This window comes from Peromyscus eremicus, chromosome 6 (genome assembly GCF_949786415.1).
Source record: "Peromyscus eremicus chromosome 6, PerEre_H2_v1, whole genome shotgun sequence".
NCBI classification, from domain to species: Eukaryota; Metazoa; Chordata; class Mammalia; order Rodentia; family Cricetidae; genus Peromyscus; species Peromyscus eremicus.
The window spans coordinates 82606791-82634471 of NC_081421.1; the positions used below are offsets into that span (position 1 = coordinate 82606791).

Genomic DNA, 27681 nt, shown 5'->3' on the forward strand with positions numbered 1-27681 from the left:
CTGAGTGCGGCTGTTGAGGAAAAGATGGTTTACCTTCAACTTTCGGCTGTCAGACCTTGGTTTTTCCCCTCCTGTGTCTGGTCTTCACACTGGTGTGATGTCACCTGTGACTTCACCATTGTCTGGGTACCTCTGGTGCTTGCCTCTCTCCCTCAGTCTCTCGTGGCCTCTTCTCCCAGGAGCCCTAGAGGACAATAAAGAGAGTCCAAGTTTAGGTGTTATGGCTAGAGAAAGTCCTTTCAAATCACTTCATTTGAACTGGGTCCAAAGAGTGAGAAGCCATAAGAAGACATATTGGGTCAATGATCCAGGCAATGCCTTGAAAGTGGCAAGTCCAGAGATGGGTAAGAAGCACTTTGTGTGTTCAGGAAGCTGAGAGGCAAGGGTGGCTAGAAGTGATGAGAACAGAAGGTGATGAGCTCTCTGCAGTCACAGGGGATGGGGAATAGCATTGTATAACCTTGGATCCAAGGATAGGTTAGGGCTTCATTGTGACTGCAGTGGAAATCTAGGACAGTTTCTATCTGCCCTAGAGTGGAGTGTCCCAGTCGTGTTTGTATTTCAAGGAGTCCCATTAGGGAGGCAGCTAAGTTGCTATTAAAATGGTTTTGAGAGAGAATGGAGGGCTGGCTTCACCTGTAGGACGTGCATAGAAGAATGGCTTTGAGGTATTTTTGGCAAAGTGATTTCACCGCTGTGTTCCAAATCCCCTTGCACATTCCTTTCTTTTCCCATGTACAGCCACTTCTCTGTTTCATTGGTGCCATCGCTTGCTTCCTTGACAGTCCCTGTAACCAAAAAATCTCTTTATATGTTTTGTTTTAAACAACTGTTTTCTAATTAACCTTCTTTCCTAAACTTGCCAAGACTTTCCTGTGGTTATCAACATTCACCCATTTAAAAGTATGCAATGATGACCTTAAACGATTTTCTGAATTCATTCGGTGAATAACCGCCCACATATTTTACATCATGGGACTTACGCTGTGTTTATTGTAAGTCTCCAGTTTTCTATAGCTTTTCATGGTTCCTCCTGTGAACATATTCTATTCAGAGCCTAGAGTATTCTTCCCCATTATGGTCTTTCACATCCCTTCAAGGTCCAATCTAAAGGCAATCATCCCATTTCCTAACCTCCCATTATCTTTTCCCTTTTAGAATTCCATAGTGTATCACCTGACAGGTATATAGCATTGGAAGTATGATAATATGAGTAACATTAAATTGACCACCATAAACATTTATGTGCACATATGACATTAAGTATATTTATAATCTTGTAACCCATTGTTTCCATCCAGCTCCAGAACTCTTATTTCTGTGAAACCATGTTCACTGAGCACAGACTCCCGACTCTGTTCTCTTGGCAGTCCCTGGCACCATTCTTTCTGTCTATGAGTTCAGCCCCTTTGTTGCCGCTGATTATCTATCTATCTATCTATCTATCTATCTATCTATCTATCTATCATCTATCTATTATCTATCATCTATCTAGCAATCATCTATCTATCTATCTATCATCTATCTATCTATCTATCTATCTATCTATCTATCTATCTATCTATCTATCTATCTATCTATCTATCTATGGTATTGGTGCTCTTGTGACCAGTTTATTTTATTCAGCCTCATGCCATAAGCATTCATTCATGTTGCAGAGTGTGAGTTTTGTCTAGGTAGGGCTATCTGATGTATCATTGTGTGTGCAGATCCCATATTATATCTTTTTATTCAAAGGACATTTGGTTGCTTCCTCTTTGAAGTATCATAAATAATGCTGCTGTGTGTGGGTATGCCAGTGTCAGTTTGGGTGCCCACTTTAACTTCTTTAGGTTATATAGTGGAATTTCTGAACTCTGTGGTCATTCTGTGATTAAATTTTGAGTAATACCCACTCCGTTCTGGAGAGCAGCTGCCCTCGTTTGCATTCTTACTAACAATCTAAATGGATTCCAGTTTCTCCATAAACTTGACCAACACTCATTTTCAGGCCTCTTTTTAAATGTTTTATTTTCTAAGCACACATGCAAAATATATATCCAAGTGGATATGAAATCATGTCTGATTCCGGTTTTGATTGCATTTTCCAATGATTAAAAGTATTGAACACTGTTTTGGGTATTCATTGGACATATCTGGAGAAATGTCCGTTTGAATACCTTGGCTAATTTTGAGTCCTGTTATGTGGTGTGGTGTGTGTGTTTGTGCCTGCAGACATGTGCATGTGTGTTTGTGGGAGTTATTTATACATGTGTATACCCATCAGTCCCTTGTTCCACAGGTACTTGAGACCCTCTTCTATACATAGCGTTGGTGATGCCATGAGTTCTCATTTACCCACCTTTCCTTTCTTGCCTATACATTCATCTAGTGTCACATTTAAGAAATCATTTCTAAATTTAATTCTGTGAAGCCTTTTCTCTATTTTCTTGTAAAGCTTTCATAGTGTCAGCTCTTATGTGTAAGTCTTTGCTCCAGGGAGTCATTTTGAGATACAGTATAAAGCTAAGGTCCAACTTCATTCTTTTTTCTTGTAGACTTACAGTTGTCCTAGCATCATTTGTTCAAGAACTTTATTTTCTCCCATTGAAGGTTCTTGGAACTTCTTTAAAACAATTATGGCTAATATGTGAGTCTTATTTCTGGGATCACTACTATTCCACTGGTCTGTTGATCTGCTGGTCTTTATGCCAATGGTGTGCTATTTTAGCTATTCTAGCTTTATAATAAGTTTTGAAGTCAGGGAGTATGAAGTATCCAACTTCGTTGTTTTTCAGGGTTCATTTAGTTATCTAAGGGTCCCCTGAGGTTCCAATATGATTTTTTATGTCTTGTTTTTGTTTTCTTTGACAGGTTTTCTCTGTGTAACAGCTCTGGCTGCCCTGGAATTCACTCTGTAGACCAGGCTGGCCTCAAACTCACAGAGACCTGTCTGCCTCTACCTCCCAAGTATTGGCATTAAAGAGGTGAGCCACCACCACCTGGCTCCCTATATGAATTTTAAGATGAAGTTTTTATTCTGTTTATTCTAGAGTGTAACAATGGGGTTTTGACAGCAAACATTTATTATTTTATCATTTTCTTGAAATCACATTTATATCTTTTACTAGAATGAACTTTCTAGGTGTCATTTATAATATTTAGTTAATTCTTTTTTCTCTTAACAAGTACTGTAAGTGTTTATTAGTAATTTAAAAATATTTTATGTCTTTGCCTTTGTGGAAATATCTCATTTAATTGTTACATCAGAATTTTTCATCCTGGAGCTCTTAGCTCAAGGAAGCCATCCCTGAATCCCTGGGTGAAATTATATCCCCTTCCTATCCTTTGCTTTTGGGATAATTATGTATTCGCAATTACATGCTTCTGTAAGTATTGCTTCCCTGTGGGTGGTATGTTCTATGAAGATAGAGGCTGTGTCATGCCACCCTGAATGTGTGACAAATATTAGTTACTAGAATCTTCCTCCAATTAAAATTATTCCAGTTATTTTTTTTCTGGAATTTGAACTTCTCCTTTTAAATAATATTTTTATTTTTTTAGATTATAATGTAATTACATCCATCTTTTTTTCTTCCCTTTACTCCCTCCAAACACTTCCAAGTTACCCCCCATCTTGTTCTCTTTCAAATTCATGGCTTCTTTTTTGCTAATTGTTGTACAGATACAACCTGCTCAGTTTGTATAATGTTACTTATATGCATGTATTTCTGGAGCTGACCGTTTGGCATTGGATAACCAATTGATGTGCCCTCGACTCAGAGAAGGCTATTCTCTCATTCTCAGCATTTCTTACTTGTCTGTAGTTTTTTTTTTTTTTTTTTGTCTAGGGTTGAGTCCTTGTGATCTTTTCTCTTCCACATTTGCAGGTCTATCTGTCTTTGTTCAACTCTTGTTTAGGAAGTCCTGCTGGGGAAACTTCATGGGTATAGCTTCTCTGGTATTTTAGGAAACAGGGTCTCACAGAAAACTTGCTGTTCCTTGGACTTTTACCGTTTTTCTGCCTCCTTTTCTGCAATGGTCCCTGAGCCTAAAGTTCAGGAGTTGTGTTGTAGATATTTGAGTTAGGACTGGGCTCCACAACTTTGCATTTTAATTGGGTGTGCTTTTTTGTAATGATTTCTGTCTGCGGCAAAGAAAGTTTCCTTGGTGAGGAAACTACACTTATCTGTGAGTATAAAAACCACTACTTAGGCTGTATTAGGGATTGTACTAGTTTAGTAAAGGGATGGTTGTGGGTTCTTCTCCAAGATCCATGACTTCGCTAGCACTAGCTAACTGGATAGGTTTCCAGTCCCAGGCATGATTTTTTTCTCTTATTGATGGGCCATAAGTCCAATTAGAGAGCTCTTGGTTACTGTCAAGTTATGTGAACTTCTACGGTTATTATGCCATGCTGGTCATTGATGTGTTTCATAAGCATCATAGCTGGGTGGGACTGTTGGTTGCTTCCTAGCTTTGGAAGCTTGAAAGGTACCTTCTGGTACCATGACATGTAGTCTTCAAGGAGGTTAGATCCAGCTCTGGTAACTTCCCTTTTAAGATTATATGTAAAAGTGTGTCGACAATGTGCCCGCTGTAATTACAAAGACAGATGGATTTTTGTAGCATATCTAATATCAAAGTCTTGTGTGTTCAGAGTAAATGTGTTAAAATAAATAAAAATGATATCAATTGTAATAGGATAGTTGTCCAGGAAAATGTCTTTACTAATGTTTACTTCTGTTTGTATGTGATTGTGAAAAGGTCAGACACACATGTTATATTTATTTACAAATGTGTTTATGTTTTAGAACCAGCCAGTTTTGCTCTTTGGGCGACCTCAGGGAGATGGTGAAATCCGAATGACCACACTGGACAAGCATACGAAGCAAGAAAGGTGAGAAGATTGGAGCACTGTGCGCTTTTACAATTAGTAGTTACTGTCACAGGAACGATGGCACCTCGTGTCCGTTGTTCTAGGACGGGGTGGGGGTGGTCAGGCAAGGGGACAGGCCAGTTGGTGGTCCCTTACATTCTCTAATGTAGGCTTTATGGATTACCTCGCTTTCTAGTCTGCACTGTGTTGATTTGCCTAAGTCTTTAGGGGCTAAATGAAAACCCTTGAAAATAAGACAGGTGAAAATATGACTCCCAGTTGTGAAATGCCACCAGACAATTGCCACAAAACCATGATTACCTTTAAAAAAGTAGATTCATTTAAAAATTAACTAAAAATCATGCAAAGCATCCTGAGAAGAAAGGTCAAATGGGGACTCTCTAGTTATATTTTTATTTAGGGAAGCTTTTGGACAGAGTCCTCTAATATTCGCCACTAGGAAACATGCTTGTCAAACTGGTGCTTTTGTGGCGATTTCCTGGACTCTTGCAGAAGAGAAAGTCTGCCAGCAGGGGGCAGCATCAGCTCTTGCTTCCGCCTTGACTCCCGGATTCCACAGGTAGCTCTCAGGAGCCACACTTCTGATTTTGAGGATGAGGAAAGTGTTTGAGCACTGTGAATATGTCATTGTCACAATCGTTGGTTAAGAATATGTGTGTTAATCACCGAGAGTTTTAAAAAGCACACATCTATTGCGGCTGGATGGTAAGGTTAGAGGGTTCATTTCCTTCCCCAATTAACATTGCTTTTAATAAGGAAGAAAAAAAAAAGAAAGAAAAAGAAAGAAATATTAACACAGAAACTTAACCATCGCTTTCCTGTTTTTGCAGTTTTCTCTTACACCCAAGCTGTGCTTAAGGTGACCCATTAAATTGTGACACCCAATGTAAGGAGCGAAAGCTTAGGCTCTAAAGTTAGCCTGGGTGTGATCTTACTCTGTACCACATCATCAATATGACCTTTGGCAGTTCGCAAACATCCCCCAGCTTGGGTTTGCTCACCTAGAAAGACAGTAGTTCCCACCTGAGTGGGGACCCTGGGAATTTATTTTCTGCCTTGTCTGTGGAAGGGATGAAGAATTCTCAAGGCTCTTGACCGATTGCTTTGAAGGTGGTAGGAGGGCTACTGTCCTGATCATGAATACTTTGTCTGAGTTTTTGGCTTTTAAATAAGAGATCAGTTATTCATGAGTAGCTTTATGGCTTACCTCAATGCGTACTTTCAATAACTGCCGTCTATATACTTTCTTCTTATGGTGCTTCCCTTTCTTTTTGTTAAGCTGAGGGGAATTGGGGTGGAATGGCACCATTTCTCCATCGATGCTGTGGAGGCCTGTGATGCTTCTGTGAGCCTGAGTTCCTCATTGCTTCCCATGTGGCCCAAAAGATGAATGCTTGGCTGGCGTAATCACATCCAGGAAGAGAAATACATGAGCTCCTAAACCATGTCTGTCAGTCAACCGCGCTGTCTCTCTTTTACAGGCATATCTTCTTATTCGACTTGGCAGTGATTGTGTGTAAAAGGAAAGGGGATAACTACGAGATGAAGGAAATAATAGATCTGCAGCATTACAAGATAGCCAACAATCCTACCACTGACAAAGAAAATAAAAAGGTGACCTTCCGGGATGTTACTATTAGTAATTTATGTAGAGCTTTGAATATTCAAATGCAGCTATCCCTTGGTGTCCAGACCACCCCTTCCATGGCAGATGCCTAAATCTGCAGACACCCAGGCCTTTATACAAAATGGCTTAGTGTCTGCATATAGCCTATGCATGTCTTTCTCTATAATTTCAAACATCTCTAGGTTCTTTCTAATGCCTAAGACAACACTTAAATTCCTGTAAGCAGCTGTGTACCACATTGTTTAGCAAAAATGACAAGGGGAACAGTCTGCACATGTTGAGTACAGATGTGGTTAATGCTGTTTTCATCTGCAGTTGTTGAGTATTTGAATAAGAACCTGGAAATCTGGAGTTAGATGTACATTAGTACACATTACTGCTGTTTACTGGTTCAGGAATTTAGTTTTCAGAGATTGATTTGGTACAGGCTCCTGTGAGCTATGATGGGATCGTGACATAGTTGATCTGATCATTTTTAATTCCTAGGATCAATATGGTAACAATGATTTTCTCATCAATATGAAGTTGGTTACAATCATTGGTATTAATGCTGATAGAGCTATAAGGTTTTGTGTGGAGGGTTAGGCACTCCAATAAATTTGGAAATTTTTTTTTAACAAATGGTAATTATTAACTTGAAGACTATTCATTTTCACAGTGGTCTTATGGCTTCTACCTCATCCATACCCAAGGACAAAATGGGTTAGAATTTTATTGCAAAACAAAAGATTTAAAGAAAAAATGGCTGGAACAGTTTGAAATGGCTTTGTGAGTATTTCTACTTTAAAAATTTATTTGTGTCTATGGTGTGCACTTGCACACACATGCGATGTGTGTGTGTGTGTGTGCGTGTGTGTGTGCGTGTGTATGTGTGTGTGTGTGTGTGTGTGTGTGTGTGTGTGTGTGTGTGTGTGCCGGGGGCGTGGCAGGCTGGAGTATGACATTGGGTATCTCCCTTGGTGTCTGCCTTTTATGTAGTGAGTCAGAGTCTCTCAGTTGGACCCAGAACTCACTGATTTGGCTAGACCTGCCACCTTGCCTCTGAGATCTCTTCTCTCTGCTTCTCAAGCTCTGAGATTAAAGGCCAGCTGTCACCTCTGCCCAGCTTTTCCTTGGGTGCTAAGGGTTCACACTTGGGCATTATGCTCGGCTGGCAAGCGCTTTCCCCAGTGAACCATCTCCCCAGCCTACATTTCTCCTTTTAAGCACTCTTTGTGTCCTACTATTTCAATCCTTGATGAGTCACAGCAGCTGTTCTCTGCTAGTGGCTGGTAGCATACAGAGGCTCTGAGCATGGGCATGGGCAGACTGCGGGCTGGTCATCTGGTCTCTGAGGACAGAATGTTGGTGAATTTCTCCAAAAGGAAGAAAGAGGGAGCTCAATCCTTCCCTTTAACTTTCTTCTCTTAGGAGTATTTTCAGTTTTTACCTTTTAGCCCCTCAAAAATGGAATTATAAGGACAAATTTTTCCTGCAATTACTATGTTTTAATATATATCCTTCAATTAAACAGAAAACCCACACATATGTACATATGTGCAAATCCTTTGCTTCTAATATAGACAGATGCCTTCCCTCTGTTTTAAACTCACTTATTGTTTCATTCCTTGCTGAGTTTCAGGTATATTCAATGAATGCTTCAGGACTGGGTTTCTTTCAATGTTCTTTCCCTGACTTAAAGAGGATGCTCAACAAAGCTGTGAAAATACCCAGGTCTGCTTCAAAAGAAACAGGGCACACAGAGCTATAACCAGCAAGAACATGCTGTTGGGTGTTTCTTTGTAATTTTGATATTTATAAACTAAGGAGGTGCATAATGACCCTCCTCGTGGGAACACATTGGTTGCCCTTAAAGGAAACTGTTAAAAAAGATGGAATTAAAAGAGAACACTTTGGAGGTTTGTCTCATTGTGTTCTGGCATTGTTCACCACTTCTTGACCAATTCTATTAAGATTTTATTGCTTGTTTCTATTTTAAGAAGTGCTTGTGTTAATACAGAATTTGAGATTGAATTAGGATGGTTTTTGAAGTTCTGGTGAAAAATATTTTATGTTTTTATTTATTGTGCATATATGCATTTGTGTTATGCATATGAGCACAAAGCTAACATTTTTAGTTCAGTATAAAAGGTCAGTAGTATTAAAGGCTGCCTTAACATGGTGCCCTCATTACAGGTTGCATTCACTTTGGGCACAGGTGGTAAGTGGGCAATGTTGGTCTAGTCTGTGATCCAGAATGGTCAACCTCATATACCTTGTGCTCCTTCAGTGAGGACCTGGAGTTGCATGGTCCAAATCAGAACCATGGGATGCTGGGGACAGTGAGTGTATCCAGAGGCAGAGTGGATCTCAAGCTTTTGGTCTTTGTGGCAAGATGTAAGACTAGAATTTTCTGATGTCTTTCTTGGGCTGTAGAATTTCTGAGTGAAGGAGTTTCTCCAGGGGAGGGCAGCTAAGTATCTTGTCTCAGAGGAGGCAGGCTCCTAGGACTGCATGATAGACATATCAGTGACCATTTTGTTCAGTTTTTTTTAAAAGCCGAATAGCTCATCTGTACTACAAGATAAGTGATGAAATAAATGCTTACCCTCTCTCATGTACAAGAATCTGGAGTAAGCAGAGGCTGTCTGATAGGGTGGCTCTCTGAGGATCAGCTGTCTGTCAGGCTCACGCTCTCTTCTGCTGTCTTTGCATCTGCCTTCTGTCTTCAGTGTTGGTCATTTTAAAGTATAAAAGAGCTACTGGAATTCCAGCTATAAAATCCACATGGTAGGTGGCAGAAGGTAATCCCTCTCTTTTAATGAACCTTTAACAACACGTATTTTTCTTAAGTCAAGCCAGAACTTGGTCGTATGACTGCACGTGAGAGGGGAGGCTGAGGTTATCATTTCTGATTCAAGTGGGTTTGTATCTGGGTTTGAATCAAGGCTCTCTTGCTGTGAAAGACGGGGTGGGGGTGGGGGGAGTGGCCTTTTAGATGCAGGCAGCTAGCAGTCACAGCTTTACAAGGTACACAGGGGTGTAGATAGGCTTCAGTTGCTCCTCTGCACTCAGGGTGGCTTCTGCACCTTCAGGGAATGTGGCATTCTACATCTTTGAATACTGTTGAAGCAGGCCAGGAATATAATGAACTATGGTGGGAGTCATATTTTTATTTTGGAGTTCTGTTGACTGCTTAGGAGAGGTAGAAGGTGGACATGCTTTTCTGCAGAATTACTCAAGAGTTGGACCTGAGGATGTCTATAAGCAAAAGTTATAACAAGTAGGGCCTGGTAAAACCAGGATTTTGTTAAGGTATTGGGCTACCTTATTATCTTTCTTCCCCGCTTCTTTTTGAAGCTCGTTATACCAGGAAGCCCTAGTAACCATGCTGCCAGATTTCTAAGACAGGTCTTACCTTGTTCTTCGTGAAACAACAATCTGGGAAAATCCTGATGCTTAAGATTTTGCTCAAGGGTCAGATTTGTTCCGTTTTGTCCATTATCTCAAATCATTATGCTCTTAGATAGAACTCATGGAAAATAAAGAAAACCAAGAGCCCTGTGGTATTTTAACAGTGAAGGAAATGCAGCAAGCCTCCACATCTGTGCAGGTCAGCCCTTGCCAGGATCCTTAGCCCTACCCTGAGTCTTGTAAGCCTTCCTGGAACTCTCTGGACTGTGGCCTAGAGGGGCATTGAAAAGGACCATGGTGGCTGATCAGTGGAATTGCTATTTTTAAGACAGATGAAATGCTTACTAGTGTTATTTACCGAAAATGACAGTTCTGTTTATAGGGTGACTAGACTAATTTTTTTGTTTGTTTAAAATAATTGCAGACACCTTTAAGGCATTTAAATCCTGCTCTTAATTTGAGACATTAGAGAGGAAGGCAGAGAGTCTGTGGGCCCCTGTAAACAATGAGGATATACTGAAAGCAAGGCATCTCCCAGAGGCCACATGAATCTCAGCCGCTGTCTTTCCCAAGCACACCCCCATCCTTGCTCAGCAGCATATTCTCTGACCTTGTTTGGCCGTAACCACTTCCAGCATTTAGAATATGTAGTGAACCACAGTAGAACTTGGCAACCTTCTTAGAAAAGGCTGAATGGAGAGAGACAACAGTGACCCACTTGGACAGGGAAGGAGGAAGGAGTTTTCTCTCCTTTTCCCTGCTAAAAGGGGTAGTGGTTGAGATTGTGGACGGCATTATGGAGCTAAACGATGCTTAAGTGCCGAAGTGCTGGGAGCCTTCTCTAAGCATCCATTTAAATGCTTCAGAGGCTGACTGGTTGGGAGGCATTGCCTGCTTGTGTTTATTCCAAAAATGATTTTTGTTGCCATTTGTCTCCTATAATTCCATTTGGGCATCTGAGAAATAGGATGAGAAGTGTTTGTATTCAGGAAAGCTGGTTCTCATGTGGGTAGGAGTGCCCACAGACACTGGTGCTTGAACTTTCCTTAGGAGGCTGTCGATACCTTCTCAAATCCCCTATATTTACTGTGTTTTTATGAATTCTCTGCTTAGCTTTAAATGAATAAACATCCCACTCATTTTCCAGTTTAGGGAACTAGTAATCACAGGACCATATCAGCAACATTGAACAATGTTGAACAGCGATGTTACCGCAGAGTTTGGTATCTCAGTGCACAGGGTTGTCTTTATCCAGGAGGGTGTTAAATATCCAACTGCGTTCAGATTTTGTTATTTAAAATAGATTATTTTTAGTTGCTTTATTTTGCTTGTTTTTATTATGAATAATACATAGGGGTTATTCACATATATATGATTGGTGTGTGTATATGTGTATGTGTGTGTTTGTGTTAATATTGCAGGAATAAGTTCAAACTGTGTAAATTATAAAATAAATGGACTCAAAGAACAACAAAATCTTCTTTCTTTTCTTTTCTTTTCTTTTCTTTTTTTTTTTTGGTTTTTCGAGACAGGGTTTCTCTGTGTAGCTTTGCACCTTTCCTGGAACTCACTTGGTAGTCCAGGCTGGCCTCGAACTCACAGAGATCCGCCTGGCTCTGCCTCCCGAGTGCTGGGATTAAAGGCGTGTGCCACCACCGCCCGGCTTCTTTTCTTTCTTTTTTTTTTTTGAGACAGAGATTCATATAGCTCAGGTTGACTTCAGTCTCATTAATAGATAAAATTGAACTTAAACTCCTGATTATATCACGTCCAGGTTTCCAAGTGCTGGGATTGCAGGTGTGGAGTGTGTGCTACAGTCCAAAACCTTTTAAAGGAAGGGCTGGAAAGAGAAAGAAAAGATAAAGTGAGAAGAGAAGTAGATAAAGCAGGATGTTCAGAATTGGCCTCTGTGCCATTTAGGGGCAATGAAAAGGTCCTGTTGCCTTGGATTTCTCCTGACCAGCCCAACTACATTCTTGAAATTTTAGCCATTTTTATTTAGTCCTTTGAAGATACACAGACCATTATCATTGGCACCACCTCAGATTTCTTAACTGTATCCTGGCGGGCACAGTGCCGAGGGACAGAGCTCAGGCAGTCCCTGCTGAGGTAGTAGCCCAGGATATTCATTCACTAAATAGCAGGACTGATGGTCAGGGCTGGGAGAGAATGGGAACGGAGATGGAGAGCATAGCGTTAGGGAGGGGCTCTGGGCCACACTGCTTGTGTCACAGCAGTCATCTAGACAGGGGGCTCCTGAGCTTCCAGTATCCCAGGATGAGCTCAGAGAACGCTGCCCCAAAGGAGGGTGGGTGGAGATGTAGCCACAAAGCTCCACAAGTTTGAGGTCTGGTGTACCTTCTTAATTTATTCACTCTCTCTTTCCCAAAGGAATTGAAGTCACAAAAAGAGCACACATGCCACAGAATTAAAAAGAAAAATTTAAATAATCAAAGGTCAAATAAAATAGCATTTCCTTCAAACTCACACTCTACCAGGGAAGAATGTTTTCTTGAAACATAGTTTCTATATAGAGTGTATAAATGTGTGTTCTTTCACATTTCAAACTCAGAATTATATTTTATCAAGTATAATTTGTTTTGATCTGAAGTATTGCCCAGGTATTCTGAATATCAGAGGGGTAATTACAATATAAAATTGTGTTCATTCTAAAAATTTTTATTGAGTACTTCCTTGTTGCTGGACCTGTTAGAAGCTGTGGGCATAAAACATGATGGGGTCATTGCAGTTGAAATTAAACATATGTATTTCTAAATAAAGTAGTGTTCAGTTAATGTATAGTTGATTAAATTTCAGTCATGAGCCCTTGATGTTTCAACCCAAGTTGTCTCTTCTTCCAGTCTCATTTGCTCAAACATCAGCAGATAGAGGCCAAGAATGGCATTCACATAGCCCTCTGCCTCCACCTCAGATCGGTCTCCTACCAGGCTCTGCTGGCTTGCACTCTTCCTCGCCCTTGTGTGAGTCTTCTGCATCCCTAGCTCCTTACTTCTTGCCCTCTCAACCACTCTCATTTCACTGGATGTGGAGGCCATCTGATCATCTGCTGACCCACATTCAATCTTTGCAGATTGTCTGTTGTACTTGGTAAAATATAATTTTATTTTTACCACGACCAAGAAAGCCCTGCATCTTTTTTATCCCACCTCTTTCCAGTCACACCTCTCCCCATTGTCCCCTATGCCAGTTTTGCTCTGGCTATATTGTTTCAGTCCGTAGAGGATGCATGGTACTCAAGCATTTATGTACAATAAATGCCTGGAGACTGCCTGGAGAAGTCTTTGGTTGATAGCTGGTTCTAGATGCCACAGGTCTTGGCTTTAAATGTTACCCTGTGCTACTCCTGATCTCTATGCCAAATGAATGATCCTATTTCCCCCATATTCTCTCACAATTTAAATTATTTTACTAGACAAGGAGTCTCCACACACAACATCTGTGGCTTTACCTCCACTCAGTGATCACCCTTCTGTTAAAGAGAATTCTATCACTTTTTTTTTTCAGTTTAGCTTATATTGTATTCTGCTGAAGAGGAAGGATTCTTTATTCTTTATTAAGATAGATGCCACATTGAACATCACTGTTAGAGCTCAGAGAGGTAGATAAAGAATGTCTCATGGGTCTGGAGATGCATCTGGAGGTTTAGGTTTTGGTGTGAGTTAGTTTTAGTTTAGGTTTTGGATTTGGAGTTAGTTATGAGGTCTGAGAGGGTTGGGAATGGTATCAGAAGATGCATGTCTGTGAACTGTGAAATACATTCCCTTTTGTATCCTTTGAAATACTAAAAGGGAAATTACTTTTGTGTTGTTTTGGCTGCTGTATTTGTACATTTACAGTTCCTAGGCTGACCTGCCTGGGGCCTTTGATCTTTGTGCCTGTCTGTCTGCTTATGGCTGCTTCCTCCACTGGACTGTGACCATCATGGGGGCAGGCAGGGATCTCATTAGTGTTACTCATATTCACAATCTCTCTTAGCACATCACATAGCATATAATAAGTTACTGTATTTTATTGAAAATTCAAAATTTTGCTTTTAGAATTTTATGACAACTAATGAAAGCAAAGAAACAAAGACGTGATGGGCTAGAGAATTCTAGTAGGTAAAAAACTCTCAACAGTCCATGGATAAAGAGACTTCTTTAGTGTTGTAAGAAGGTATCCACTGTTGATTCTTCATCAGGCGGCACTGATTTATTTTTGTCATTTAGGAAGTTGGTGTCATTCTGTCTTATGTCACTATTAGCTTTCAAATATGACATTGTGTTTTTCCTAAGGCATTTTTATGGGCAGGTGACCTGATATTAGATAGACTACTTTGTGATATTCTGAGTCGATGCTTCGGTAAGATGCATGGAACAAAACAGGATGGATAATTTTCACATTATCCAGCCTGTCTTTTAAGTAGCATTGATCTCATCCTCACATGAGCTAAAAACTGCAGAAATAATTTGCAGCTTGTGCTACGTGCAGTTTCCTTGTCCCTGGGAGATTTGAGCAGAGCTTCATTCAAATTGTATTCTAGAGCTGGGACGCTCAGAGCCCAGAGCTTCCTCATATTTGTCTCCCCCTCCTCCTCCTCCTCCTCCTCCTCCTCCTCCTCCTCCTCCTCCTCCTCCTCCTCCTCCTCCTCCTCCTCCAGATTCCTGATTCCTGGTGGCACTTGCCTCTCCCCCACACTCCACCTTCAGCCCTCAGTCTGTCAAATTCAGAAGAAAAGCTTTACTTGTCCTCTGTTCTTCACTAGAGTCCATGTGGTTTAACTTATGTGATCTGACAGTATCTCAGGGAAGACTCTTGTTCTGCCCCTATCCTTTCCACTGCTCAGCAGGTTTCCTTAACACCCTCATCAGCACCTATGGTGTGACCATTCTCCCCGTAATGGCCTCACTTCATCTTTTCTGGGGAGCCGCCACCAACTGGTCCATAAAGAGCACCTGTCTACCCATCCTGAGATTAGACTGTTAACACTGTGTCACATGTCCTCTCAATTCCAAAGAAAGTTCTAGGAACCTCAAAAGAAGAGGGTCTTTGTTACTGCTTGATGAAAGACCCATGCTGATGATAGCAGATGTACACATCATTTTGACAGGCACCATTTCAGATTTCTAGACTCTGTACTTGGTGGCAGGCACAGTCCTACAGGGAATACCTAAAAGGAAAGGAGCACAGAGGCCAGTCTCTGGAATGCTATTAAATAGGGGTGACTGGTAGTGATAAAGGAGAGAATGAGAATGGAGACTATAGAGCTGGGGAGCCTACGACTGACTTTGTTTATACTTTTGCTCAGCTGGACTTGCCTCCCTATACTTATACAAAGCTCTGCAAGAGATTTCTGTAGCATGACCCTTCAGGAGCTCCTTTGCTGCCTCTTCCTCCTCTGTGCCACTGCCTCCTTTCTTCATCATTGTCTTCATGAGTTGGCTGGGCTGTTAGAATCCCCTCAACTGTATGAATGCGAGTATATGTTGTGACAACAAATTTTAGCTTTTGGACCAGGGAATGGTAAACTTTTTATAGGAAGCCAGAGAATAAATATCCTAGGTAGGCCATAATTCTCCTCAGAACTGTTGGGTTATATCAATGTTAAGCACTAATGCAACAACAGATAACATGGAAATGAATGATGGTATGTTCCAGAAAAATGGCTGGGGGGGATGCATATTTGGCCCCTAGACTGTACTTACTGATTCTTGTGTAGGGCACAAGAAGATGCTTACACCTTGGGAATGCAGTATATATGTGTCAGCCATCAAAGGTCTCAGCTGTCATGGACCAGCAGTAGGGCCAAACTTTTGTAGAACTTTGTGGTTTTGTTGTTGTTGTTTGTTTAGTCCAGTAGCCATGATCTAGCTCCAGAATGCTCTCCATTCCACCAAAACAAAAACAAACCTGAATGACTTGTCCATATTTGGCAGTATTTTTACTGTCCAACTGAATAGCATAATTGCCTGCTCAATGAGTCGAGGGTGCCTATTTTAGTAAGTCTTATTTGTGGGTTTTTAGAAACAAGACTGAGGATGAGCCCCATAGACTCTAGGCTAGACACAATCGCTCACTGAGCTTTGATCTGAACACTAGCCCTAGAGGGCCAGTGAGAGAAGACTTTAATTCACGATGATCTTTGTGCACTTGAAGCATCATCTTCCCAGCATGAACGCACTTGTGCCTGTTGTTTATCCTGACACGTTCTCCAGGGAATTCACTGAGGAACACTAGAAAGTGCAGAGGACACTGGTACAGTAGTGTTGGCTAAAGAATGGGCCTCTTTGGGTAGTCTGTGTGTGGGGTGGTGAAACAGGTGACATTTCCACTGTGTTGGTACCTGCTTTGGTTTCTTCTGGATGTTTAAAGCCTGCTAGTGTTTTCATGGGAACTGTCAGGCTTCCTGGCATAATACCCAAAATACCTACTTACAAGCTTTCTCACTTTTTATCTGTCCTTATTTGTATGTGGGTTAGTTTGAACTGTCACCTTGTACAACCTAGAATCACCTGTACAACCTAGAATAGAGTCTTAATGAGGAATTATCTAGAGCAGTTGAGCATGCGTGTGAGGATTGTCTCCGTTACTGATGTAGGATGATCCAGCCCATTGTGGGCAGCACTATTCACTAGGCTGTCCCCTCAATGAGGAGACAACAACAAACAAGGGTCAAGGTGTTTATTGCTCTCTGCTCTTGACTGCATCTTGGGTGTTGATGTGACTAACTTCTTAAGTTCCTGGCTTTCCTGAATTGATGGGCTGTAACCTAGAATTGTAAGTCAAATAAACACTTCCTTCTCTAAGTTGTTTTTGGTCAGGATATTTGTCACAGCACAGACATAAAACTTAAGCATGTGTGTGTGTGTGTGTGTGTGTGTGTGTGTGTGTGTGTGTGTGTGTGCTATAAAAAGCAGTTTCTTCTAGTTCCTCAGATGTTTATTCTATCACATGAAAAGACTTTCATGGGCCAGTGAGATGGCCTGACAACTTGAGAATTGAGCCCCTGGACCTACATGGTGGTGAAATGAGAGAACCAGTCCCAGCAAGTTCTTGCATGATTGCTGCACACATATGCACAGGCACATGCTTGCACACAAACACACACAGTGAATGAATACATGTAATAAAAATAAAACTTAGAAGGCTTTCCCGACCAGTTTTAATATGGAGAGTTTGTTTACAGGTGTGGAATTCAGGCTGGCATGATTTGCTACCCCTGGATGGAGCTGAGATAACCCATTCATATTAATCTCCCATGTTGAAGCCAGTTCAACCTCCCTGAATCTAATGCATTGTCTATAACCTTTCAAACTTGGCAGTAAAGTTAGTATAGGGAATTATATTGGCAGTCGTAAAAAGAAGCAAGACAGGACAATGCTCAGAACAATCTCAGCTGTCATTAAGTGGAGCCTTTTAGTATCTTTCTTTGTCCAGAAACATGGGAAAGTAGTTCATGCATGACAAACCATTCATAAATATTAAGCAGTACTCTGGTTCTGGTTCTGTTTGGTGGGGATCAACTTCTCTTTCTCTGGTTGCATTCAATGCTTATTTGACATTTTTTGGCCCTGGCTGAATATGCTTAGGAGGAAGGAGAAGTCACAGGCAGAGGGAAAGGTGAAGGATTGCTATCAAAAGTTCCATCAGCAAACAAGCATTACTCTGGTTAAGATGAAATGCAAATAACGTTATTAAGCAGAGTTAGTGTTGGTTCCCTGAGCCTTTGTAACAGAGCCTTTGATCTGCCAATTTTCTTTCAATACTGGACAATCACAGCACGACCAGGAGAGGTTCACCTGTCCTGTGGTGACTGTGCTGTCTCCAGCTTGTCTGGAGACTAACACAAAGAATAAGTGTGCTTTGGAATTGGTGGTTGTACTGAGTCAACTTGGCATACGGTTTCTGTGAGGAAAATGACCTAATTGTCACTTAGTGAATTTGCCAATATTAAATAAGATTTATGCAGTAAAATCTCAACCAAACAACAACATTTAGAGTATTTATTCATAAAAAGTGAGAAGATCTTGATCCTTTGGAAATTGCTAACCTTGGCTGTGGAAGCAGGAAGGACTTTGTTTCTGTTCATGATGTTGTAGGTAAGTTCAGGCTGGCTAGAGAGATTGGAAGGTTGTCTTTGAAACAACTTTTAAATATCAGTGTGTATTATACATCTCTCATCATTAGTTTGTCATGTGTTTTGAGTATCATGTACATCCTCAACAGACATTCTAGGCACTGGAAATATTTGTGATAAATTCTCTTTATTGGAATTCATGTGATAACTATGTGTTATATACTTTACATCCGTGGATACTATTTTCATGTCAGTCTTACAATGTGACTACAAAACAGTGATAGATTACAAGGCCCATGGAATGGCTTATTCCCCCTGCTGTCTTAGTCTAGGGAGAATGGCACTGGGAGTGTCAATATAGAAAAAGACCCATGTATGTGATGACACACATTCAGTTATTAGCCCACTGGGGATATAAAAATTTAGGGGATCTACAATGGAAGACGTTTACTTTTCGAAGAATTGTACGTTGTGCTTCTTTCCAAGTTCAGCATGTACTTGAACGCCTTGTGTGATGAAGTTCCTGGTGGAATTATTTGCTTCATCTTTGGTCAGCTCTCATGGTAAAATCATGCTTCCTTACAAAGTGCCAATGGCTCCCTACTTGAGTAGAACCTTCCATTGCCATAGTTCTTGTTGTTTTGAGTCAGGGTCTCATGCAGCTCATGTTAGTGTCGAACTTGCCAAGGATGATTTGGATTCCTTGTCTTCCTGCCTCTACCTCCAACTGTCATTCCACATTTTCAACATCACACCTGGTCATCATCACTTCTTGAATCCAAGCAGAACACTTTTAACTCTCCCTTAGATGACCGTCTTTAGGATTTGAGGAGAGACATTTTTCCAAGTCTGTGCTTAATACATATTTTCTTTTCAAAGGAAAAGGAAATTCAGTTTGAAGCTTTCCTTAACTACTCCAATTAAATGCTAAGTGAAATGAAAGAAAAGCATGGATGATTCTGTCCAATATCATGGGCAGGTTCAAAGGAATGCTAGATGCTATTATTGCAAAAAATTATAGACTTGATATAGTTGAGATGTTTACGAACAAATTTTGGGATTCCTGGTTGAACTTTGCACAGCTTTGTATTATCTTGATTCTTAGTGTGTTAGGAAAGATTCAGATTTTAAATCTTCATAGTAGAGTATTTAGACTCGAGTAGCATATCGTGATAATTCCTTGCTATTATACAGTGCTTTAAATTTCAAAAGTGGTTTTGGGATAATACCTCATTTGATACTTAAAGAATCCTGCGAGGTAGCAGGGAAAGTATTAGTCCTTAAAAAAATCAGAAAATAGAGGAAAGATTAAGTATTCTGCTTATGGTTTTTATTTTTTTTCCCAGTTAACAAATGGCAGAGGCTGAGCTTCACCTCAGTCTAGACATTTTCTGCTCTCCATGTTGCCTCATTTACAGCAAGAATGGCTACCACTGTTCTCTGGGGAGAAAAGTTGCCCTGAATTTGTTTCATAAGTGCAAGATGCTCTTGAGTAATACATTTGTACACTAAATCAAATATAAGACTTAGAATTTAAATATGTCGACTTTTTAGTGTTTTTATAAAACATATTTGATGGTTTTATAAAATCAAATAATAGGTAACATTGTACATATGAAAAACAATTTTTAAAGATGATGTTAGCTTCCAGGAATTTCCTTAGAGCAAAGGAAATAAAATATTAACTTGTAAGTTAATTCAGATCATGATTTTGAGTTGCTGTATTGTAACCACAGTGTTGAGCCTAATAAGAATTGCAAATCACTTTTATTTTCTTTGTTTTGATAGTGTTTTTATTCTTCCACTTGTTTCAGTAATGAAATTTTAGTCTTGGAGTAAAGGACTTGGGAAGAAAAACCCCATGGTCTAAGAATAATGCCTGGCTAGTTTTAGGGTGGATTAAGATGAGTCTGAAATCTGCTTTTTCATTTAGTACTTAGGTGACACTGGGTACCTACCACACATGTTGATGAAGGGAGGAACAGCAAGATGCACCCTCATTCACCTTCATGATAAACCTGGGACTAAAGGTTGCAAGGCTTGATTGGACATAGATATCCCAGCCATCTGTCTGATCCACTCAGTCACTTGTTCAAATAGTAGCATCTCTTCCAACCATCTTCCTCTGGGAAAACACTGGTGCTTAGGAACTTACATTATCTACTTCAGAGGTGGCTAGAATATTCCAGGTACCAATGCTCTGTGAGTCATTAGTCCTTGTATTTTATATATCTTTACAATTACACCATCTCTGTCTGCACAAAACAGCCAGCTCTTCGAATAAGTGGAGTCACAAACAGCCTACAAACAGCTTGACAACCTGAGTTGGATCCGTAGAACCCAAAGTGGAAAGAGACCACTGACTCCCAGAAGTTGTGCTCTCACCTCCAAACCTGTGCATTAGACTTTATGTTCAAATACATACACAATAATGATAAATAAAATTAAGTAGAAACAATAATGTGGAGCACATCAATCAAGGTAGACACTGAGGTCAGCCTTTGGTTTCCACACGTGTGCATATTCATATGAACATATGCATGCAGCACACACACAATAAACCTAAGGTTTCTACCTTCTTAGGTCAAACTTCAGAGTTCCTATATTTTGTTTCTTTACCTTGCCTCAAAAGAATGTCTGTAAGAAAGTTCTCTGATTTGCTTGTATCTACCAAACTTGATTTCTGTGGCCTTTGACTGATGAGCCATTGGTCAGAATCAACTCAGGGGTCTATTCTCTGATAGTACATTAATAATATATATGCACTAAAGCATCTTCCCAGCGAATATTTGAGCTTTGACATATTGAACAGTAGCATTTTAAATTAAATCTGCTGCTGTCGGTGCATTAAAAAAAAAACTGGATAGCTTAGAAATAGTGTTTCATACATTACAAAACAAACCCGAGGTCATATGTAGTTTACTAAGACAAAATATGCCCAGCCTGTTTAATTGTGGTAGGGGCTTGAATTGAGTTTTTCAATTATCACAACCTCAATGTCTTTCAGAGCAAGAAAAAAATTAAACTGTTTATTCTCACCTCCAGGACTTTGATTTGGTAGGGAAAAAAAGAGCATAAAGTAATCTAATGGATTCTTTTCATACCATGAGGGTTAGTAATAAAGAATTACGGATTCGTCTGAGTTCTTCAAGTTAGGAGGGCATCGCGATTAAAGGGCTACTTCAGAAAATAGTGACTACCTAATTGAGCCCTGAGCTGCATTATCACTTCCTATCTTGAAGATACTTTTGTATTTGGTTATATTAGCCAAGCATTCCATCTCAGGAAGGACTTCCTTCTCAGTGCCGGATTAGTAGTGCAAGTTGGTACATAGTCTTGTTAACTATTTTCTCAGGGTAGAAGAGGGGACGTAGTACATATTTTCACACACGTACAGGAGAGTCCTGAAGAAATTTCTCTAGGGAAATGTAAGTCCCAGGTTTGGAACACAGAGGTCAGGAGGACTTCCAACTTCTCTCAGCCAGTTTGTAGCTTGTCAGTTAACAGCTTATTATTTTTTTTCTTGAATTGTCTACATCTTAGATGATCTCAGACTTAGTTCTCATTCACACTCAGGACAGGTTCACCCAAAGAACAGCCTTTCCAGAGCCACACAGTATCAAATAGTAGATACCAGCCCTTTAGTCCCTAGTTTTCCTTCTCCCCTGGAGGCTAGCTTATGCTAGAAAGTACCATTTCTTTAGAGTACGGGCTTCCTTTTCTTCTACATCCCTGTCAGGAAAATTTGCCGGTCCCTACCCAGAAACCAGTGGATGAGTGTAGAGAAGTAAGCCTCAGCCTCAGAGGAGACTAGTAACAATACCTATTGCCCACCATCTATTTGTCATTAACTTAGGGCTTGCTGTAGATAGTGCAGACCAACCTTCAGCATGACATTCCTGACCCCTGAATACTTGGCTGTAGCATGAAACATGCTAATTGCAGACTAGAATGAAATCTAAAGTGAATTAGAACTTTAATTAAATTGCTTGTGTGTTTAATTGCATAATGCATTGCACAATCCAAGTTTCAATTCCTTATTCAATTATAATGAAACTCCCCTTCAATTGAGTTTGTTTGGGGGTTTAAAACCAACTCTAAAAGTGTATTGATGCTTTAAGAGAATCCTTGGTCTTATAAAATTTCACCCTAAGAGATGGAGTGTTTTAGTATTAGGTTTGTATTGACTCTCGATATTGACACGGGTCTAGATGTGCAAAACCCACAAAGGCTAAATCCCAGGGGCTTACGTTTAATTTAAAATATGGCTAGCTGGCCATTGTGAACAGATCTGATAGCTTGACAATCTGAAAATATGACTGGTTGGGGAAATGATCAAATATTAATTTTAAATGTTTATTAGTAGACTGTTTGCAGTTGGTTTTTAAATTCATTTGGAAAGTGAGGATTCACAGTTATCTAAAATTTTCAATAAACCCCATTTCATAAAGGTGTTTGGAGGTTAAATGCCTAATGATTAATTTATGCATAAGTAATGCTCTTAATAATTTTGAGGAAAGGTAAGGCAGCTGAGGATAATGTTAGAGATGAATAGTAATGAGGGCGGAAAAACTCCCAGATTTAAATGTGGAGCTCATATTCATTAGCCTGAAAACAGAATAGGAAACTGGATAGAAAAGAGATTTTTTAAATACTGGAGTTCAAAGAGTATTGGACAAGGAGAGAGAAAAAGTTAAAGATGTGGCCATAGGACTCCGGCCTGAAATTTTACTCATTCATCATCTAAGGAATGTTGAAAATTATTTGTGACCTATCTTTGTCCCTTTTGGCAAGAGAAAATGGAGGGAGTATAGAGGTTAGTTGGGACATAAAAATAATACTGTCATTGAATATTTTATTTTTAGTTTCTACCTAGGAATTGCAATGTGTTTCCTTTGGTCTGGTTTTCTGATGATCTTTGGAAATACAGTGGATGGTTCCTATTCACTGTGAGTAACAGAGGGTATTTAAACATAAATGTGTACATGCACACACTGGACAGTTTCCCTGTCACAGTTAATTATCATTGTAAACTTGACTAGACTTAGAATCACCATGGAACCATACCCTGGCTTTATGTCTAGGAGTATTTCTCTATAAACGTTTAACTGAAGAGGGAGGGCGTCTACCCAGATGTGGGCAACACCATCGCTAAGTGATGTGGCTCCAGACTGAATAAAAAGGGGAATGTGAGACAGAACTGACATTTATCTCTTTCTGCTTCTTAACTGTGGACACAGTGTGTCCAGCTGCCTCCTACTTCTGCTGCTGTTGATTCTTCTCCATGATGGATGGTGCCACCAAATTGTTAGCTTAAAAAAGCCCTCTTCCCTCAAGTCCCTTCTAGTCAGGCATTTTGTCATGGCAGTGAGAACAGTAACTAATACAGGTCTGTTTGTTAAAGCTTTCATGTGCTAACGCTGATTGACTGCTTCACATTCTCTGTATTGCATAGGCTTTATTTCATCCTTGGAAATATACACAATGGTAACATAATGATCAGAATGAGTTTCATTGGTTTAATTATAAATGAAGGCACTGTTAGCATTCAAAATCTTCTAGAAGAAGCAAGACTGACGGTGTGTGCTGATTCAACAGGGTATATCCTCTTGTAAAGCTCAGGGCATTAAATGTGAACCCTTGATCAAAAAGCTCAGCCTGTGTGTGATCCAGGGAACTTGATTACTGGATTTTTTGGAGGAAGCCTTTTGATATTAAAAGCGCAAGAAGCCAGAGCATTATTGGGTAGAGAATTGATTGATAATCATTGCCTTTCTCAAAGACAGTTTTGAGACATGCCCTGGGAAGCTGACGGGAGCCTGCCTGCCCTTAGAGGTCAGCACTGCCTCGTGAGGAAAGTTAACAGAGCGCTCTACTGAGCTAGAGCTCCTCTGTGGGAATTCTTATTGTTTGTTGCTCTGTGAGGATCACAGCTAAGTACAGTTTAATAAAATTCTGCTTCAGAGTGATTTGTCTGTCTTCTGTGAGCAATTTCTTTTCCTGCTTCCCCTTTTCCTTTCTGATTGATTTATGTATCTGTTTGTATACTCCTTGTGTGCCTTCCCCCGCTCTGAACCCAAAGCACTTTGCAAATATCAGAGCTCAAATTGTAAAAAGATCATCGATTTTCCCCCACAGCCCTGAAGGTAAGCCGTCACATATCATCATTTATTTCTGAGACTGGGGTATTGATAGCATAATATTAAATTCTTTCATTAGAGATTTTTTTTTTTGTCTAGCCACAACCTAAATTTGAAACATTTTGTGTTTGCCTTCATCTACTAGAATTACTATTTACAAGTATGTACATCCCAGGATTGTGTGGTTACCTTGTTCAAGCTATCAGGAAAAGGGATCATGTTTCAATAATTGTTTTCTTTGCCTTAACACTTCTTAGGTAACTGCCAAATTATTACACAGGAGAACCAAAAAGCAGGCCTCTGACTTCCTGGTTTACCCAGTATGCCCAAAAGTTTTTGAGTTTGGTCGGTGATGGGAAAACCTTGAGTGTCTTCTGGACCTAGTGACCACACCCCTTTCCTCACTTCCATCCACCCCCTTACCATCTTCAAAGAAAGCTCAATTCTGCATTCTCTAGCTTTTCCACCCATATGACCATTGGGAGGATTTAAGGCCCTGCCCATGATGACGTGTCTCATGCAGAAGCTGTCCAGAAGAGGGGAAATAGGGGACAATCTATGATTGCTCTTTGGGCCAGTTTGCCTCTTCTGTAATCTTCCTGATGCGAGGGTATGCCCTGTAAGCACTCAGCTGATTTTTACAAGAGTAACTCTTCAGTACCAACCTCCAAATCCACGTAACTGTTTGGGTTGCTTTTGTCTTTAATCTTTGACTGTTTTCATTCCCAATGCCATCGTCTTAGCTCAGGTCTTGATACCCTTCCACCTTGTCTACGGAACTTTGGACTCAGTCAGCTTTGTAACATTATTTCTGGGAGTTTTCTGACTAGTATAAGTAAATAGGACCTGGCTATCTTCCTGGAGCCATTGGTGCACATTCATGGCCCTTGGAATGAGGAAAGATTCCTGGATGATGCTAGAATCTGGCCTTTACCCAGCATCAGTGTTATGTTGTCATTATGTCTCCTACTGCAACCAGAATGAATTCCTGGCAGTTGCAGAAGATAGCAGGGCCCCTTAGACCTCTGAACTTTTGATTGATGTTTTACACTGACTTGCTATCTCTCTTGAGGTGCTAGGGAATACCTCCTTGTTATTCAAGACTGAGAATAAAACATGGGACATACACTTCAAGATCTAGGTAGAGGTAAGGACTTGGTGAGCAGAAGTCCAGTAGCCCAACAATATCCCTGAGAATCAACAAAAGGAACCACGTGAAATTTAAAAGGTTTTCCATAACAAAAGAGACTAGCATCAGAGCAGACAGACAGACAGACAGCCCACAGACTGGGAGGAAATTTTGCCAGCTTCCCTTCATTCAGGGAGTTAATATGCTGAATTTATAAAGAACTGTAAAATTGAGCACCAGTAACCCTGTTAATCAACAAATGGGCTAATGAGATGGGACCTAAACTACAGAGATTGGTAGCATTTGGAGTGGTAGAGAAGAAAAATATTCCTGAGAAGGAATGGTGGTTTGCAGCAGAGAGGTTAAGTACTTAAGGATACCTTGAAGTAAATGGGTCTCTTTTGAGCCCATGATGGGATGGTAATAGTAGAGATAGAATTTTCCTACTTAAAGCATGTTTTCTTCATGACCCACATTATCTTCTCCAAAGTACTTAATATTGTGAAGTGAATAAGAACACTATGTGTTAATTGCTTAATGGACTTGAGTAAGTTGCTTGGATTCACTGAGCTATAATTTGGGAATCACAAAATTGAGATAAAGTATCTCATGGCGTGCTTTGTAGCATGCAAACAGGATAACAATGTTCACTTGTCTTTTGTCTCTTCCTGTCTTCCGCTAGGTGCAATGCAGTCTTTCATATGTCTTCTTCATTTAGTCTTCATATAAGCTCTTTGTTGATTAAGAATTATATTTGTTCTACTGGTGGGCAGTGGTGGTGCATGCCTTTAATCCCAGCACTTGGGAGGAAGAGGCTGACGGATCTTTTGAGTTCAAGGCCAGCCTGGTCTATAGAGCGACTTCCAGGACAGCCAGGGCTGCACAATGAAACCCTGTCTCAAAAAACAAAAACAAACAAACAAACAAAAATTGGTAAAATAGCTATATAAACAATAGTAATGTATAAATATGAAAGGCATCATTAATTGTCTTGGGGTTTGGGCAGTACAAGCAACCTGTGTATGGTGACTGATAGCAACATTTAATTATACCAGTATATCATGAGACTCCAGAGAGAGTTGGGTCTGTTAAATTGTGGCTGCTCTATGAAGCTGATCATTTTAATATAGCTTCAGTTCACCAGCCAGAAACATGGCCCCAAGATTGCTTGTCATACTGAATGCCTTTCTGGGAACTAGAATGGAACTGTGATGAGATGATTAGAATGAAACATCCTATGGTTACAGCTGAGTGCAATGGGTTAGTGTGACCATAGGCATAAACAGACATTCTGTAGAATGTTCTCATGGGCTGGGGATGCTATTCTGCTCATTGTCTCAGTGATGGCCCCCATGAATATCCCTAGATATTCTTAAAGTTCTCTTTTTATTAAACTCCAATGTCATAGAAAGCTTGAAAGCATTAACTTTGGAATTTAATAAGAAATAATTGAATCATGCATGACACTTTTTTCTAGTCTAGTGACCCCTGGAAAATTATTGAAGCCTGCTAAGCAATGGTTTTTTAATCTGTAAGTGAAGATACCAGTGCTTAGTCTGCTGCTTGCAGACCAAGTTACATGAGAAAAGTCATGTAAAGCAGTGGTCAGTGTGCTCTAGATATCCTGAGCGCTTAGTGATGGCTGATGCTGGGAGTTCCATCCTTCCTTCCAGATTAGTGTTGCTCCAGGATTCTGGTCAACATTTCTGTACAATGTCTGTGAACCTGTTTGGTCATTTCTTACAGGTTCTGATTCCTGAGGCCAAAGACATAATCTTAGTAATAGCAGGATATCTAATGATGCTAAGCGTTCTTTCTGTGTATGACAGGAAATAAACGAAGAACTTTCCCCCATCTGACACACAACTCAATGCAGAATATTTTACCACTAGGAACCTCCACATGTTGAGCATCCTGGCACCTCCACAAACCTAGTCCTTCCTGGTATTTATTGATGTTGCTGTATTTAGACTGATTAAATCCCTGAATAGTAGTGATTACATTAATTTTCAGTAACTCTTTCTTCTCTGAAAGTTGGGGTAGAATTCTAACCCTGTGATCATGTGGTTGGCAACAGACCCCTCCCCCCCATTCTGAAGCTGGCAAATATGGTCATAAGGAGTAATCTCATTGGAACAAATGATGCTCAGGATATCACAAACATGTGGAAACCGGGGCTAACAGTGTTATTATAACAAAAGATTTTCCTAGCAATTCAATCTGTAAGGGTTTCAGAGACTCTGTCAGGAGTAAGTTACGAAGAGCACTGTGTCTTAATGTTTCACATGTGTCTCCCTTAGCTGGCTATTATAACGAGAAATCTAAGGGAGTCTGCTTAAAGGGTAAAAGGAATTTATCAGGAAAGAAAACTCACTAAACAGAATAGGAGAATCTATCGTAGCAGGGTCCTGGAAGGCTGAGGTACTGTCCCATGCT

The 27681-nt window shown here is 40.2% G+C and overlaps 1 protein-coding gene across 2 annotated transcripts in view; it reads left to right on the plus strand.

Moving 5' to 3' along the window:
• Positions 1–27681, plus strand: part of Vav3 (vav guanine nucleotide exchange factor 3) — a 341908-nt gene that overhangs the window by 175433 nt on the left and 138794 nt on the right. For both annotated transcript variants that reach the window (XM_059266122.1, XM_059266121.1), the window contains exons 13-15: positions 4794–4879; positions 6361–6493; positions 7165–7274. In XM_059266122.1, coding sequence (XP_059122105.1) covers positions 4794–4879; positions 6361–6493; positions 7165–7274 — 329 coding nt within the window. The remainder of the gene's footprint in view (positions 1–4793; positions 4880–6360; positions 6494–7164; positions 7275–27681) is intronic.